The sequence below is a fragment of the Nymphalis io genome, chromosome 16, assembly GCF_905147045.1.
Source record: "Nymphalis io chromosome 16, ilAglIoxx1.1, whole genome shotgun sequence".
In the NCBI taxonomy this organism is placed as follows: Eukaryota; Metazoa; Arthropoda; class Insecta; order Lepidoptera; family Nymphalidae; genus Nymphalis; species Nymphalis io.
Genome location: NC_065903.1, coordinates 6,169,394 through 6,189,048, shown reverse-complemented (window position 1 = coordinate 6,189,048; position 19,655 = coordinate 6,169,394). Strand labels below are relative to the sequence as shown.

At 34.2% G+C, this 19,655-nt stretch overlaps 1 protein-coding gene across 1 annotated transcript in view; it reads left to right on the top strand.

Annotated features, from left to right (window-relative positions):
• Nucleotides 1–1,227: 1,227 nt before the first annotated feature.
• The window catches only part of LOC126774600 (regulating synaptic membrane exocytosis protein 1), a 50,627-nt gene continuing 32,199 nt past the window's right edge, over nt 1,228–19,655 (top strand). The window contains exons 1-2 of the mRNA XM_050496174.1: nt 1,228–1,309; nt 1,406–1,593. Coding sequence (XP_050352131.1) covers nt 1,558–1,593 — 36 coding nt within the window. The 5' untranslated portion in view covers nt 1,228–1,309; nt 1,406–1,557. The remainder of the gene's footprint in view (nt 1,310–1,405; nt 1,594–19,655) is intronic.

The window sequence follows — 19,655 nt, the reverse complement described above, 5'->3', positions numbered from 1 at the left end:
AAATGAAAATGGTATTAAGCTGAAATAAAAAACAAAAAAACATTACTACTCATTTTTTGTTATTACATTCAAATTCACAGTATGTATGTATTAAAATTAATAGTTCATTTTAATATCAATATTAAAAGATCAAATTACTAGAACCCAGAATATTTTTGAGACATGCAATTTGATATATTATCGTATAAAAGAATCAGTTATAAAAATATTCGTTCAATATAACTTTATTAAGTAACCAAACTGTATCTGATCTCTTCCTATTTAACGATTTTAAATACTTGTATAGGGTAAAGGTCAGGTTTACGAGTTGAACGAAACAACTTTAGATCAATGTGAATTTTGATTCTTCCACAGATTCTCCTAACTAATCCCTTGATTAACTTCATTGACTGTCATAAATCTTTTATGACATGTTCTTTACGTTGTGATATTGTTTTACTCTGCCTTAATAAATTCGATTCCTTAATAAATCCGTTTAATAAAAATGCCAATCCAGTTCATGTAGTATGATCTATGTTTTAAATTATGAAATAAAAACTTGTAAGTTTTTAACATCACATGGTTTTTGCAACGAGAAGGATATAGTGACGATATGTAAACAATGAATCACCACTGCACCTTTCACTATTTAACGTTATACTTGAAATTAAACAAATATATACTAATATACTAAGACATAAATAAATAAGATACTAAGACATTTTTTGTCAAAATTATTCTGGGTGATTATATAAAGAAGATACAAAAAAAAACAAACAAACGTGCGTACCATGTTGGTGATGCTGGAGCGGCAACCTCTAGGTCAAAGTTAGAATACGCTAACCCCTGCTTCCTAACTGTGATATCAATTCCATCGCGCACAAAGAAATTTGGCAACTCCTTTCTTTGTCGCACTTCCAAAAAATGGAATTCCATACCAGCTCATGTGTTCCCCTCCTCTTACAACCCGGGTTCCTTCAAACGAGGCATGAAGAGGATCTTGCGGGCCGGCAACGCGATGGTGGCTAGTGCAGAACATTCTTCCCGACTGTACTGGCCGTCGTCGCGTTTGGACTCTAGTACCACTTAACATCAGGTGGAGTAGTCATTTGCCTCCCCGGCAAATATAAAAAAAAACGCAGTGATATAAAATTATTTTACCCTTACATAGCTTTCGTTGTAAATTATATCGTGAACTGTACAAAGTAGGACCTGTTGAATGCGTAGGTTCTGTTCATTCGCGCTCCGCTCCCCAGCCCGAGCGGCCGGGACTCGCCTTTCAAATTGATCGTTCTGTTCCACCGGCACATATCTGTCTTCTAAGACTATAGTAAGAGATTTAATTTCAGCAAATCAAGGCGTGTCTTTATGACGCCTTATTAAATGATTCATAATTAAATATTTATAACATATCTCTTTGTTTCAGGTTTTCGGAATGGTGAAGTGTCACAAATAAATATATTAAAATGTCCTGTTTCGGTGGTAGCGTATTAATTCCCGATTAAGTGAAGTGAAAAAGTTTTTATTTTTTTATTTTGGGGTGATTATGTGACTGGAAGTGAACATTTAACCACCACCATGCTGCCCACTAATGTTATGTCCTTCATGAAGAAGGTAAGTGATATATATACATATATAGTAATTCATTTATATTACAAAAAAAACATTGTATTTATTTCTTACAACTCTATTATTACTAATTTTTCTATTTTAAATATTCGTTTTACAAACTCTTTATTATTCGAGCACAATTTGCTACTTTTGCCTTTTGTATTTAAAAAGGATTTAAGAAAATGGTTAGTATAGTAAATTTATTAAAATTTATAAAAACATGTAATTTGTACATACACGCTTCATAAAATACATTGATATTATAGTATGCATGTTTAGTTGTGGATTGGAAATAAATTCAAAGTTAATGATCAGTTTATTATAAATATACAGATATTTGAACATTGAAAATTGTCATAAAAGACCGCTTCTTTTGTGATACTACGTGACAATTTTCCGAATGATATTTAAATAGTTATATTAAAAAAGATACTGTGCCGTAGACAGAAATGCCAGTTTTTACTGGTGGAATTATGGCAATAACTTTCAACCACACGCGACGCTAGTTATTTTAATAAGTCATTACAAAATTTAATGTTGTATTTACACTTTTAACCACAAACCCAGCTTAATGATCTAAATAGCTTTTTTTACCTTTTCGTACCTTCCCATTTGGTAGTTAATATGGGGTGCGGGGATTGTTATTAAATTTCTGTAACGTTTTTATAACAAGCAACAGCTTTAAAACAAAATATTTTCTGACTTATATACATATAATATAAAAGGTCGTATATACATTTAATATTAAACAGGGTTTTTAGTTCAATGTGTTTAATTGAATAACAAATATTTTTTAGGAAGATAATGAAATGTAGTTTTTATTGTGTATTTAATATATTCCGAGATAAAATAATATTTTGGAAATATTATAAGTCTGATAATAATTTTAAAATATTATTTTTCATATCAATCAACCGATATGAATATTATTCACAATTTCATATAACTGCAAAAAATTAAAGCAATATGATACATATCATACATCTATTCATCATCACATATCACTATTTGACCTCATACTGTTAAACTTTTATTCACCCGTGAAATCGTAGTAACGTAATAACCTTAATATTGCATAAATTAGCGTAAAATCGAAGAGATAATAAGATTCCCAGCCTTTCGTGACCTTGGTAATGAGATAATAAGTGGATTAGGTGGGTAAAAGTAACTGCTTAATATATAAAATTGTGATGCTATATTTTTAAAATTAAATAAATTGGTAATCGTGAATTTTGAAACCATCATTCAATTTATCAAAAACAAATACCGACAACTTTAACAAAGGCTTATAAAACTATTTATACATTAATGGCGTTATCTGTCAAGAGAGTGTGTTCTTCTTCCGAATATTAAATCAATGATGACCTTCTTTTTACTTGAATTATAACGACAGAAAGAGAGAAATCAATGTTTAATTAAATACCAGCTAAACAAAATGTATACAAACAAAATTGAACCTGTTGAATGATTATTAAAATTATAATCAGGTCCGTGGACTATACCTTATACCACGCTTAAGTGATGGTCTATTTTCTTTTATATCACATTCTGTAAGCGGTGTCGAGCCATATAAAGATAAGTAAACAGTCTCAAAAATCGTTTGTATCACGTAACTCATCTTCAGATAACACAAATGCTTCAATGGCTTCAGGTACACATTTACTTCCTTTGTCTTCTTAAAGATCTTTGCAATCTTACTTATCTACTTTTGCAACTAAAACCCCAAGGTTTCTTCCAGTTACTAAGATCGTTTTTATTAGTTACTAGAATTCCACTGAATTTAATTGCCATTTTAAGTAAAGAAAGATATGCCAACGCTTATAAGAATAGGATTTTTGTAACTGTTGATGTCGATACTTATAGCTAGGTTGAATTCCTATTTAACGAGTCTGTTACATTTTGCTGTATATTCACACTAATAAATAGAAAGAACAAACCAAAAACAAGAATTTTTAAACTGAAATTACATATTTTTAAAGGACATATGAAACGCGTCTCATTAGGTCGACGTTTCCTCGATTCTAAAGAGGGAAAATTGGAGCTAGTTTATGCATCGTTGATTTTTATAAAGATCAAGAAAAACAACAAGTATGTAATTCGATATCAAAGTTAAGTCTTAATTTTTCTCTCTAAATAATATTTTACAAATAAGAAGAAATGTGTTGCTGAGTGAACTATTTTTTTATATTACAGAATTAGCTAGAAAAACGTATAATTAAAATATAAATAGTTTAATATACTAGAAACTTTTTATATTTTAATTTAAAAAGTTAAGTATAAAAATCACTACCTACATCCGCTTAGTAAAATTTTGTATAAATAAACATATGTAAATGCATACGATGGCAGGACAGCCTTTAATGTAATGTTTTACTGTTCGCAAAGCACGTAATGCGGAGCCAGATAAAAACTTATATCGTTTTTGTCGATGTTTGATCCCGAACGTGGCTGTTGTTTTATTTGTGGATTTTCCACATTAACATAACGCCGTGTATAGTATGCTCAATATGCATCATCATTGAGGATTAAGATGGCACTATTTGGCTTACAAAATTTATCGAGCCTGAAGGATATATTCCCCGTATCAGTTTAATCCAGTCATTCTGGGTAAGGCTTTTATACTAAGTGATGAGATGTGCTCGTGACTTTCTAATTTTGGTTTATTAAAGGATCTTTTGTACCAAAAAATAAAAAAATATTTCGTTTAACAAATAAAACACCATGTTTCTATCAAAATGTTTTTATGAACTCTACTTACGTCATTTGTTCACAGGGGAAGCAAGTAAAAGGAAACAAACGGTAATATTCTTAAAAAGAGTGGTTGTAGCCTGACATAAGCAGAATATACTTTATCCATATAAAAGATTAAAAAGATTAAAAGATTTTTGGTTTAAGCAGTCATTTACAGACAGGTTTAAATTGTCATTTCACAAATCGTTCTTGTTAATTCAACGATAAGACATAAATACATAACGGAATGTGGATTTTTTTCCAATTATGCATCACAAGAAAGCATTACCATTATATGTATGTATGTATACATACATATATAATATATAGTAATAATAACAATATATATATACTATATCATATAGACTGCCTCGTTGGTCTAGTGGCTCGATGTAACGCCGCAGACCCGGAGATCCTGGGTTCAATTCCCAGGTCGGGCTAATAAGAAGTTGAAACTTGAGATTGGCCGCCGTTGCCGAAATCATTTTGGAAGACATAATTATTATAGTAATAATAAGTTACTTTGGCATTTATAATATTAGTCTAATAATGATTTTTATTATTATTTTATTTACAGTTTAATGTAATGCAAATACGATCTCAGTACGACCTCGCTATGATTTTGTTATTTGTATAAAAGTTAAGCATTAGCGAATTCAGCGAAGATAATTTAATGAACATAAATATAAAGAAAGATATTATAAATTCTTCTGTGAAAAGACGAAAAGTCGTGAAGTTGAGACTCTTGTTTTAGTTATTCTCACTATATTTACCATCCCTATTTACTGATTCATCTGTCTATATATTTTAAATATTCCTATTTAATAAGAATGTTTAAAATCTAAAAGCATATTTTCAGTGAGATTGCAAATTACTAGATCGTAATACAATAGTAATATATTTTTTTTAATTGATGCCTGACTAATAAAATGAAATGAAACGTGAAATGAATTCATAATAAGAGGAGATCTATTCATTTTAATTGCTGATTGGCATTTGCCATTCAACTAGTTTTGTATTTGTATAGAAAATCAAAGCTTTCATTGGCATTGAACATTACTACGTCGCTATTCTTATTCACAAAATTATATTTTAAATGTTTATTTAAATTGAGGGTTTAGAATAATATATAAGAAACTCAATTTAGTTAAGTATACACATAAGGTGTAAGTGTAATATAAAAAATTATATTTATATAAATAAATTTTAATAATTCTGTATTTCCGGTAAAGCATTTTTTTTTTATAGAATAGGAAGGTGGACGAGCATATGGGCCACCTGATGGTAAGTGGTCACCAAACGCCCTTAGACATTGGCATTGTAAGAAATGTCAACCATTACTTATATATATATATAGCTCACTCACTATATACTTATATATAGCTCACTCACCCTTCAAACCGGAACACAACAATATCAAGTATTGGTGTTTTGCGGTAGAATATCTGATGAGTGGGTGGTACCTACCCAGACGAGCTTGCACAAAGCCCTACCACCAGTAAAACACACCAGCATACAGAAAGAACAGCTTTTATACGGTAAAACAGATCGCTGAGCGCAAAATACTTGTATCAAATAAAATATTTAAGAATGACATAATTGATTAATTTTAGTTTCCATAGATGCGAAGTCGGAGCGGAACATTAGTAGTTTTGTAAACATTTACAACGTTCGCTTATCGGGTTGCGAGGGAAACATGCTAGCTGCTAGCGCTTCCTGCGATCGTTAACGCTCCGCCGAGTGGAAACGTCGATCTCTTCTTTATGTCTAAATATTCATAATATTCCTACATAAATATATACAATTCTGTTTACATTTAATTAGACACTCAAAATATAATTATATTTGATTTTATCATGGGAGAGAAAGATGTAAATAGTTTTGCTAGGGATAGTTTAATAATATTATTTTTCAGGGATTTATAGTAGTAGTAGCTTATAACAGTTTTGGGGTCCATCTACAATGGACTTAAATTCTCTTCAGTCCTTTGCTGCTGCTATAAAATGAACAAACCAACAAACGAACTTCATAATTAAAGATTAATTGATCTTAGTTGTAATAGAATCTCCTGATCGCCATTAATACACGTAGTACTTAAATTTTGTTAAACGACAAAGGAGGTATCGACAATAATTGTAATTAACCTTTTTTGCAGTTCTTGTTCATAGCCATCCTTAGCATAAATATTAATTTAGTTGACATTATGATAGTTTTATTATTATAACTTGAATAATTATATCGGATTAAAACATATTTCGCGATGTATATCAATATATAGCACTGTAATTAGATGATAATATTGCCTCATAGATTTTCTTTCTATTTAAACATCTACCTCAGATGGAAACACATGATCATATCTCAAATTTATGTTATCAATTAGGAATGTAGCAGAATCTTGGTGGTATTGTCCTAAATGTTTGTTGTGGTACAGTCATTGCTACTAATAAAATCTACCACGTGAGCAAAACATAAAAAAAATTCTCTTGCTCCCTAACCACAATGAATTTATGATAGTTTTGTCTCAACAACACAACAAGATATTCAATAAATTACATTTATATAAATCATGAATAGTTCTATTAACTATCTAATGACAAAAAACATAATTAAACGTAATATAATACAACAGGACTACAGTACAATATGCGAACATGGTTGAATAGCTAAAACAATTCGACATGTTAAACAGTGTAATTGATAAACGCGCATTTCCTTCTTATTATTAGTTTTTTCTTTATTTTTTATCTTTCAAACTATAAGTTGAATTGAAGAAATGATTTAAGTTATACTAATTGTGATCAAACAACAAGTACTTTTTTGACTACGGGCGTGCTACAAGTACCTGCAAAAGGTAGACAAAGCATTGAATGGAATAAAAAATAAATCTAAGTAATTTACCTTAATTTATTTCAATATTAAAATGAAAACTGTACTTTTATATAAATATAAAAAGCAACTAGTATATATATATAATTCAGAAGTATGAAATATTATTATAAGCACAGTCTTCACTTCTAAAAAGCTATCTACTACGCAATAAAAGACGGGTGCGACTAACTTAGGAAAACTCTTACAATTGACGGAGCTTTGAAAAAACATTATGCTTTCTTTAAAAAGATTGTTGTGATATTTTTAGCAGTCCGTGTAGAAATATCGTTTTCATAACGTTTAAGTGCTCAAGAACTTATTCTCTTTAAATTATTATTTGCAGATTGACTTATTTAAATTTAACTTGATCTAATTTAAAAATCCATCGTTAAATTGCCTATTCGATTGAAAATATTCCAACATTTTTCCGGTCCCGGCATTGTTTAAGTAGAACAACGTGCTTATTTAAGCCGTACCTACTTTTTGCAAGCAAATATCTATGCCTATATTAAAAATGTAACTGATCGCTGTCTGTACTCGGATATACGGTAAAACTATTATCGGGGGCCTTTATCAAAGCAATAGAACCCAAAACAATGATGGTTTTTGTCTGTTTGACGGTTTGTCTGTGTGTTTGTACGCTAGTCTTGGAAACAGCTTAACTGATTTTGGTGCGGTTTTCGCTAATGTGACAAACTCCACTTAAATTTTAGAATTTGTTTTATATCAATCGGCTTATAAATAAAAAAGAGTTATGTCAATTTAAAGAATCACGTCAAACATTTATTCGATAAAAATGCTATAAAATAATTGTTCAGTTTAATTGGTTGAAACTTTAGCTAAATGATAGTCTGTAAAATGATGATGATAAAAAGTTAATAGGAACAAAACAACGTTAAAAATAGACAGTTTCTGAGGTTTAGACTCTGGAAGTCTAAATTAAAAAAAGCTGTACATATTACGGTAAAAATATAACAATATATGTAATACACATTTCTTTTGTTTTTCGGTACTATATATTTAACTAGCTATCGCCCGCGGCTTCGCTATAGTTAATAGGTAAATATAGGTAAAGGATAAATGGTTGTATGGAAGTCTGTGATTCTAAAGTAAGAAGCATAAAATGTCATTCTGGTTAGAAAAAAAAAATATTACGAGTTTTTTTCATGTGATGTGAGTGATGAAAAAAATGCCGTACTTACGTTTTTATAAGCATGTCATTAATTACAATAGAGAGTTTTTTTATAGTTTGTACTGTTACAGTACTTTTTAGAGTTTTGACATATTTCAACAGGTAGTTGGATAGGTTGTTTGAAAATACTCATACTTAAGTATTTGTTTTCTGTTTCGAAATAACGTTCTTTGTAAGTTCAAATTTATAGGTTATATGTATGTATGTATTTACTGGTGGTAGGGCTTTGTGCAAGCTCGTCTGGGTAGGTACCACCCACTCATCAGATATTCTACCGCAAAACAGCAATACTTGGTATTGTTGTGTTCCGGTTTGAAGGGTGAGTGAGCCAGTGTAATTACAGGCACAAGGGACATAAAATCTTAGTTCCCAAGGTTGGTGGCGCATTGGATATGTAAGCGATGGTTGACATTTCTTACAATGCTAATGTCTAAGAGCGTTGGTGACCACTTACCATCAGGTGGCCCATATGCTCGTCCGCCTTCCTATTCTATAAAAAAAAAAAAAAAAAGTATTATAAATTTATAGATTTAAGGAAATGCTATTTTTCTCAGGGCCAATGGTTGGTTGCCCTATCTAGATCCGGGTGCGGCGAAAACCAATAAATATTAATATCCCACGAAAATAAAACTAAAAATGTAGTATATACTGAAATATTATAAGTAACTTCTTTAAGTTATACGCGAGTGAAATTGCTAAACATGTTTATATTTAGGCTCATTGAGGGAAAAGTTTTGTAAAAGTATTAATTAATGCATCCTCAACGACAAACGATTGTTATTTTATTTTTTAATTATAATCTTAAATATAGTGTTAACATTTTACATCAATTTAATGTTAAGTTAATCTCTTTTAACGATAATGCCACTTTTTCACGCTTTGAAGATATCGTTTTACTTGTGATATGATGATTTATGTATGTGTGTAAAATATAAATTATAAATAAATAAATTTCTACCATATTCAGTTTAAAAAAACTAGCAATATTACGCAAATTTATGATAATTTAACTGGGACTATTCCTGAAATAGAAAATCCGCTTGTGTTACTGTATTTATTCTTTTTATATTTACCGCTCGCATTCGTCCAAAACATCAAAGCAGTGTAGTCTGCACAAAGATTTTCTTTTATAACAGAGTATAATAATAAATATCGTCAAAGCATTACCTATAATAAAAACTCATCTTCGTACTGCATTTTAGAAGACTTCTTTAATTTGAACTGAACTGTAAATGAGAAAAATATCTTTTGCGTTTGTATTTTTATATAACTGACACTTTGTAACTAATTTGTTCTTCAGGGGAAAAAATACTCTGCAAATACAGAGTACAAACTTGCCTGAGCTTCAAAGAAATTATACTTTTAACTTGTGTGATACTGAATTAGTATTAGGTGTAAGGGAGGCGTCCAGGTGTTATACATATATTTCCTTTTCTGTACCCCTGACAACATGTTTGCCTTTCATGATGTTCGGTTGAATAGATAAGGGCGTACAAAGTCGTCTACGCGTTTATAAAACGTATTATTACTAGTTAAAATATATGCTGTGTTCATGTTAATTAGATCAATAAAAGAGCATTTATATTTATATTATCCTTCCAATTAAGCGTAAAGCTTGTGCTAGTAAAATAAACAGTTTAAAATGACTATTGACATCGCTAGCCATCTCGGTCCCGGTTTTATTTGGTGTAAATAAAGAAGATACAGAACAGCGTGTAGCTCGATAAGATATTGTCAGAAACAAACATACGACTCTTGTTTTCGATTTTTTTTTTTTTTTTAATTTAGAACTTAGTTAGACTTATTGTAAGAAATGTAAATTTTACGAAATATAATCGTGAAATTTAATTTAACATTTCTTACGACAAACAAAGCAATTTATAATACAAACGCGAAGTTTGTTTGAAGAATTCTGGGCAGAAGTTTTTATAATTTTAAATAAAATGAAATTTACTTTTAAAACAAAGAAACAATAAGTTTTTTTAATGTTTTAATTAAAAGTTTTCGTTACCAATTAAGACGAAAAATGTAATAAGGAGTTGTACCATATGAAATGTAAATTTATAAAAAAAAACTACCGCCCCATTTCACTTTTAAGCCATGTTTACAAATTGTTTTCGAGGGTAATCACGAATCGTCTTGCCCGAAAATTCGATGACTTCCAACCCGTGGAGCAGGCTGGGTTTCGAAAAGGCTTCTGTACCGTAGACCACATACACACACTAAGGCAAATAATACAGAAGACCGAGGAATATAATCAGCCTCTATGCCTAGCGTTTGTGGACTACGAAAAAGCCTTCGATACCATCGAGACCTAGGCTGTTCTGGAATCCATGCAGAGATGCCTAATTGACTGTCGGTATGTCCAGGTGGTGAAGTGTTTGTACGAAGCCGCAACCATGACCGTCCAAGTACAAGATCAGAGCACAAGACCAATCCAATTGCATCGCGGGGTAAGACAGGGAGATGTAATATCACCGAAACTCTTTACCAATGCATTGGAGGACGTCTTCAAGACGCTCGATTGGAACGGACGCGGCATTAATATAAATGGCCAACACATTACACATCTGCGATTTGCCGACGACATTGTCATCATGGCGGAGACTCTGCAGGATTTGGAAGAGATGTTAAACAGCCTGAGCGATTCTTCAAGACAAGTAGGTCTCGGGATGAACATGGAAAAGACCAAAATTATGGCAAACCGTCATGTATCCCCGAGACCAGTGGTCGTAAATGGCTCTCCACTTGAAGTTGTGCAAGAATATATCTACCTGGGCCAAACTATACAACTTGGCCGGCACAACTTTGAGAAGGAGGCTAAAAGAAGAATACGATGTCGATCCCACAGTCGCTTAAGACCAGGGTCTTCAATCAGTGCGTCCTACCTGGAATGACTTACGGTGCCGAAACGTGGACACTTACCGTAGGACTGGTCCACAAATTTAGGGTCGCTCAGCGAGCAATGGAACGTGCGATGCTTGGGGTTTCTCTGGCAGATAGAATCCGAAATGAGGACATTCGCCAGAGAACTAAAGTCACCGACATCGCGCTTAGAATTAGCTCGCTGAAGTGGAAGTGGGCTGGTCATGTCTCCAGGCGCATTGATGGCCGATGGAGCCGACACGTGTTGGAGTGGAGACCACGCTTAGGCAAACGTAGTGTAGGACGCCCTGTGACAAGATGGGCCGACGATTTAAAAAAGGTGGCAGGTTCGGGATGGATGCGGACTGCCCAAGATCGGGATGGTTGATGTTCTATGGGGGAGGCTTTCGTCCAGCAGTGGACGGCAAAAGGCTGAAAAAAAAAGTAAATTAATAAATAAATAAAACGTGTACGTGGCTTCAATTTTTACCCCGATGTGAAAAGGATATGACAGAACTTTACGGCAGGTTTACGTCACATAAATTCTACTAAGGAATGCTTTTACTAGTTGGTTGGTTTTCAGTCAGCGTACGGGTGGGTGGTTAAGGCACTTGAAGGCCAATTGGTAAGGAAACAAGTTGATACGATTAGACGTTAACACTGTCCCTTAATGTTAGGCTGAAGATAAAATGACTATTCTATTCTTTTTTTTTTTTAATATATAGGCTTGCGCTTGACTGTTATCACACCTGATGGAAAGTGAGATACAGCCTAAGATGGAGCGCGCTTGCCTAGTTCTGCTGGAACTACACACATTATTTTACAACTATAAATATAACCATTTTTTTTAAATAGTTTTTGAAATTGGTTACGCGGCGCACGCAAGTTAAGCTCCCCCAGTTTTTTCGATATCTTCAACAATCATAGTCATATTTTAGCCAACACAAAAAACCTTAATTAATTATACATCTAAACCTTCCTCATAAAACACTCCGTCCATTATTGAAAACCGTGTGAAAATCCGTTCGGTAATTTTTGAGTTTAAATTAAGACAAAATTAATTAGTACTCCAATGCCAAGTCAAGTGTCACGAATTGCCATTTGTGGTCACAAACTTTTATATAAATAAAATAACATCTTATTTTATATATTTAATTACTTATTTAATGAGTAAGATTATGAAGGATAGTAATAGCAATTAACAAATGCAAGTATTAAGTACAATAACTACTTATTGTACTTAATACTTCTATTTCATACATAAGATAGTATATGCTGTCGTTGCAGTTGTGGTTGATATATTTGACAGTGATCGGTAAAGACTTACAAGGTCAAAAGGGCTTACCCGGTACAGTCAAGTGGATTAGGTAACTTCCAGTTCCTGAAACACGGATCAAAGTGTAATAAATTAAAGATTTACAAATCTGACTAAGGGCTAAGAACATTCAGTGGTCGTCTCTTGCGTCTTGATGATGATGGATGACATTCAGATTAATTAATCTGACTTTGATTAAGTACACCGATAAGGTTACCGTAACTCAAAGCAGCCTTCTTCGAATAAGCGTGCGAGGGAGAAATCCTCTCAACCTAGCTTGTCCTGTGGAAATTGAAAAGGAATACCAGGAGCGAACTAAAATCCGAATTTGAGCTTCTCTCTAGCTTCCCTGTACAAAACAGTGTGTCAGGAATGACCGATACCCCGTCATCAGGTCACACGCCAGCAACAATTTAGTCTCATTTCAGTTATCTCTCAAACAGGCCACGTGAACTGAAAGATCTGACTAATGTCGCATAACGCACAATTTAAACTTGCCGTGAAAGTCAAACTGCCCCACTGAAATGCATAGACCCGGTCCGATTTTAATTATGTAATTTTTCAAGCTCGACATGTATATGTCTATTGGGGCAACTAATTATTGTATAAGCTAAGCATAAAAAATACACGCATTATTAATACATAACGTTGCTTATCTCTCATTCACAAGTAAATTTAATTTCTACTAAAATTTAAAATTGTTCTTGTTCTGTATGTTAATTGTATACCAGATTAAGCTAGGGACAATTTTACATCAAAAGTATGAATACTTTAGAAGATAAGTAGGTAATTACAAAAGGTAGAAACGTCATGTGACCCGTTATATAATTTTCGAGATGTTAAGACATAAAGAAAAGATTAAGTAAGATTCAAACAGTTCGTGAAAAATATAATGAAAGAATTTTTTTTTCTTAATGTGTCGTTGAAAAAATACTCGTAATATCGAAAGCAATATATTTTACAGTCGGATATTAATTATTCTCTTTTGAATTGCTGTTAATAACTTTCCATAACGATTTGATTATTATATAAAATTTAATTAAACCTTGAGCTTTAGTCCTTTGTTATACTTCATTACTTTTATAAAAAGAACGGTATTGAAATGAAATAATATTGATTTATAATTATATCAGTTCATGTGCCTTGTCATCGTCGCCATGACATTGACATTTTAGTACTACACGTTTTTCCCAATTTTAGTCGAATTATTTGCAATTATAGTGATTGATTTTTATTTATTCAATGCAGGTGGACTGGCAAATGCGCCACATGACACTAAGTGGGCGAAACCCGCACATTGTCAATGCGCCAATAACATTTTGAATTACGATGTTATGTTTCTTGTACCTGTAATAACACTGGCTCACCCACACTTCCCACTGGAATACAACAATATCATGCTCAAAGAGAACAACCAACTGCGCCGAAGATATTATAGTGCCCAAGTATGTGCACATACACAGATGCACTCTCTATTACATCACTTTCATAATGCACGAATAACAGCAGAATTCGAAACTTCAAGCGCAGGACCAACACTATTTCGTAATTTTCAAGGAACGAGAGTGTCGACACTGTCAGCTTCACTTCTAAGCCTCGGTCGGTTTTCATTCTACTGACGAGTTTTTTGAAAACCCTAAAAGCTTTTTAGTGATTCTTATAATTTATAACCATCACAAATGTTACCTGCATATTCCTCTACACGGAAAAAAACCAACAGATTTTTCTGCGGATATCTCAAATTATTAATTAAATAACTGTATACAAAATATTAAAAACTGAACACGTACAAAATTGGTATTGATTTAGCTGTTAGAACAATAAAGGAGTTATTGTTCTTCTTCTTTTTCATATTTTTCTTATTTTATTCTTAAATTTTGCAAAAGTTATATTATATTGTCCATAAACCTAACTTATTATGCTAATCATAAAAATGTAAATGTAAACTTATTTTAGATATTATACTTTGGGTTTTTCTTTCAATTTGTATGTAGGTGTGGATTTTGTTCAATTAATAAAAATATCTCATATTAGCACACATAAGTTTTCTCGATAGTCAATAATCAACTCTTTCTACTTTGACCTTTCAGGAATACTGAATAGCAATACTCAATGACTCATCTCGACGAGTTTCGAAATACGTGGTGACAGTTGAAGTGCAACGCTTGAAAATAGTTCAAGTGTACACATCTATAGGATGAATGCGTCGTACCAGTTTTATTATACAGTTGGGTGGTGGCGAATTGGCGTGTAAGGAATGGTTATAATTTCTTACATCCAATGTCAATGGGCGGTGGTGACATCAGGTGTCCCATTTGCTCGTCCGCCTCCTATAACATTTAAGTAAAGGCTCCTGGAGAGAATACCAGCATAAATTAAGCTATACATAAAACCTATTTAATAAGTCGCATCAGAAATAGATCTCTCATATAACTTGAACTTATCTTAAGTTTATAAGAATGAGTCGAACTAGAGGAACTTTGTAGCAGACTGCTCTCAGCATTTTGACCTTGGACCATTAAGATAAGCGTTAAGCGTCCATTAGTGATTAAATAAAGTCCAAATTTAGTATTCACTGTACTGTACTTACTTGTACATGTACATTATATTATCATATAATAGGATCAGCAGTTTTCGCTGATGCGTCTGCAATAATAATCATGAATGATTCTTAAGTAATGGTAATTAAAGCTACAAGAGTTTTATTTTTAAAAGATTCGCTAGCAGAATAACAATAGTTTAAATAATTAAAGTGATAATCCACCAAGAGCTATTCGTACCAACTGAAGAGAGTGATAATGCATCGAACCGCGCCTACTACGTCGTTTTCGTTAACTGTTTTTCTAATAATTTAATGAATCTATTGATTCTTTAGTTCTATTTTTATATTATTTAGTTACTTTTTAGTTTATTTTAGTTTAATTCTGTTTTGCTTTTTAGTTATTTATTTTTATTTTATAGGTTTTTATAAGTTTTCTTATGTTTGTTCTAATGTTACGCTGTAATTACTAGCTAATCTAATTCTTTTTTTTTTTGCTTTTAAGCCCTCATTTAAGCATGTAATGTCCACATCCAGAAGACTCAATTGTAAATGTTTTCAGTCAAATGTATTATTGTATGTCAGTCAGTTTTCTGGACTAAATAAAAAAAATAAAAAAATTCTATATAGTATAATGGAAATATGTTTTATTTCATTAAAAATTAAGATCAGTTTGTCAGATCTATCTATAAAACATATGTATACATTTTCATTCGCATCATTTTCTGTTTGATTTTAAGAAATCTCCAGTTCAAGAAAATTACTCGTTTGTAATCAATCATACTATATAACCTAGTTCTGTCTATAAAAATTTCTTCTTCGTCCATCTACATGTTTAGGAGACACAATTGAAATGAATTAATCTTAGGCTTAATTTTCTTATTTACAATTGTATTTTATTTTAAATTTGGGAAGACTGGCAAATGTAGAGGTAAGTGGTCATCACCATCCGTAGACTTTTGCTCTCTAAGAAATATTAACCATCCTTTACATCACCAATACGCCACCAACCTTAGTAACTAAGATGTTGTATTCCTTCCTCAAATTCAATTTCAATTCCGATTCCGTCATCAATGATTGTAGTGCGCTGCCACCTACAATACCTTCATGTGGCCATACGATGCCTGACATCAAAATCAGGCAACGTGATGTGCGTGCGGAGCTTGAATCACTTGATGTACGGAAAGCTAGCGGTCCTGATGGAATACCAGCCATAGTGCTGAAGAAGTGCGCAGCGGAGCTGTCTCCTGTGTTAACGCGCCTGTTCCAACTTTCTCTCTCTTCGGGATGTGTTCCGGAGGCTTGGAGAAGAACTAATGTGCAAGCGGTTCCCAAAAAGGAGATCGGTCTGACCCGGCAAATTATCGGCCAATAGCTATCACCTCAGTACTTTGTAAGTTGATGGAATGATATGCTCTATCTTGGGAACATACATTGCTATGCAGACGATAGTACAATGCATGGTGGATACCACGGACGTGCAGTTTCTGGGCGAGCGGAAATTGAGGAGAGGCGGAAGGATCCTGTCATTGAACTCGGTAGGACATTAGAGCTCATCGCCAAATGGGGCTCTGATAATCTTGTTGAGTGTAATGCCAAGAAAACACAGCTATGCGCTCTCACAGCGAATAAGTAAGCATTTTCCCCTCTTCCCTCCCTCTGTGGTACTCCGCTGGTGATACAAAGCAAAATCGCCATGCTGGGGATTGACGTTCGCTGCGACCTTAGTAAAAGGGATTACATCGAGGCTGTTATAAAAACAGCTTCACGGTAACTCGGAGTTCTGAACAAGGTGCGGCGTTTTTTCACGCCACAACAACTGTGCCTGCTGTACAAAACACAGGTACGGTCTTGTGTGGAATATTGCTTGCACCTTTGGGATGGCTCCACTAAGTACCTACTGGAGGCCTTGGACTGGTTGCAGCGACGTGCAGTACGCATTATTGGCGACGTAAAGGTCACAAACACCCTTGAACCTTTACAATTGCGTCGTGAGATAGCAGCACTGAGCGCTTTCTTTCTACTATATCACGGCGAGTGCTCTGAGGAATTATTCTCTCTAATTCCTGCTTCCCCCTTCCTTCTTAAGTCCACGCGAGCTGGTTCTCGATGTCACCGCCTAACTGTGACATCAATTCCATCGCGAACAAAGAAATTTGGCAACTCCTTTCTTTGTCGCAGCTTCCAAAAAATGGAATTCCTTACCAGTTCCTGTTTCCCTCCTCTTACAACCCGGGTTCCTTCAAACGAGGCGTGAAGAGGCATCTTGCGGGCCGGCAAGGCGAAGGCGGCTAGTGCAGAACGTTTTTCCCGTCTGTACTGGCCCTCGTCGCGGTTGGACTCTACTACCATTTACCATCAGGTGGAGTAGAGTCATTTGCCCTCCCGACGAATTAAAAAAAAAAAGATGGACCTTATCGCCGTAATAGTCATTAGACCATACATAGGCGCCTCGAGTCGCTCTTTCCACTTTACGAGAAGCGCCTCTTGAGCAGACTCTCTTCAGCGTCTTATTTGCTCTGGAGGAGGATGACCCGTTGCTCTTTTAGCTTCAGAAATCCTCCAGTACACCGATGACAGCACTTCCGCCACTAGATCCCAGGGTGGGGTCCCAGCCAGAGCGCATGCCGCCTCATATGCAACGGTGCAATAGTCTCTAATGAGTTTGACCACTAAGGCTCGTTGTGGTCGACGCAGATTTGCCTTATTCTGGGCCGTGAGAGCATCGACCCATATTGGAGCTCCATAGAGAGCCATAGATCGTATCACATACAGACGGCGACAGCTAACATTTGGTCCACCCACATTCGGTAGTAGTCGGTCAATGCTGCGGCTGCTCCGATGAGCTTAGGAGCGAGATGGTTAAAATGCTCTTTAAAGTTCTATCGACTGTCAAGGACAAGCCCTATGTACTTCATTGTCGGCTCGACGCCAATGTAGATCCCACTAATCGATAGCCTAGAGCGTGGAGGTGGCGCTTTGCGGGGGCCGTGGAAGCACATTGCCTCGGACTTTTGTATAGCTACCTCCAGTCCTAGCTGCCGAATCATGCCGACCACATCCGCTACTCCAATAGTAGCCAGGAGGGCTGCATCTTTGTATGTCCGTCCTCTAGCTGTTAAAAGAGTGTCGTCAGCGTAACACACTATTTCAACCCCTCCCAAATTGGCACCACGCAGAACCCAATCGTAGCCAATGTTCCACAGGAGTGGACCAAGAACGGAACCTTGAGAAACGCCACATGTCATAGGGCTATCTTCTCATCCATTCCTCGTAGTCGTAAGGTAGTCTGCAACTATTTGCAGCAGGTACTTTGGCATTCCGTGAAACTTCAGTGCCTCTTTAACAGTGGTCCAGGGAAGAATGTTAAATGCATTGACAATGTCTATAGACACCGCTAATACCTGTAGCGAGCACGCGCTCGAACAGCTTACCCTCCTCATCAAGAAGAAGAATAGGTCGAAACGCCCCAGGTGAGTCTACCAGGTGAGTCTAAGTTGATGGTACCTACCCTGACGGGCTTTTACAAAGCCCGCCTGGGTTACCACTAAGTAAATAATGTTCTGAATAATATTACACAAGATTCACGAGATAGTCCATAAAAAACAACATAAAATTTAATTTTCTCTACATTTTCAAATAAACATTAACGCGACATTCATGTTTCCGTCATTTCCATAACAATATTAAACGTACAAATACGTAGTGCAGTCGAGCACGACATATTTGTACGTTTAATATTATATCCGAGCCGGTTTTTCCACAAAGACATGTTTTTAAAAATAAGTGTATTTAAGCTCAACTCTGGTGCCACCAGTATTAAATTATATAAATACAGTATTTTATTTCAAATATAATCAAAAAAATTGATAGTCCATTAGCTAAGCATCTTGCTCATGCATTAATTATAATAGGCTTAAGATTCATAGAATAAATAATTAAGACGAGTTTACCATTGGTAAATTAGAAAAAACAAAGTAAAATAACGGGTATCACACATTAATCAATATAAAAGTTATTAATCAGTATAAAATAACCAATAACTCTACTCTGTAGCAAGTATAAATTAAAATTGATTAAGTTATTATTGTAAATGAATTTATTACAGTAACAATAACAGCCTGTGAATGTCCCACTGCTGGGCTAAGGCCTCCTCTCCCTTTTGGGGAGAAGGTTTGGAGCTTTTTCCACCACGCTGCTCCAATGCGGGTTGGTGGAATTTATTAGGGTCACTATGTAATAGTTTGTGTGAACACACAACAATATAGTATTATTTTTTATCAATTGACAAAATCGGAAAATTAGTACTCAAATAAAAGCTCTTAACGAGAGCATAAATGTAAATTTATGCTGAGTTGTCTAATCAACGCTTGAATTTACTGAACAAATTCATCAATGTACGGTTAATCCAGACCTGTCAACTCCCCTTAGGCCAGCCATTCCGATGTTAAAGGGTAATTTAATCGTAAAAGAGTAAAATCGCAACGAATCCTCTTCTGTATTGAATTGATTCAGCTTTATTTGACTTTAGAGACATACCCCCTAAAAAGCTT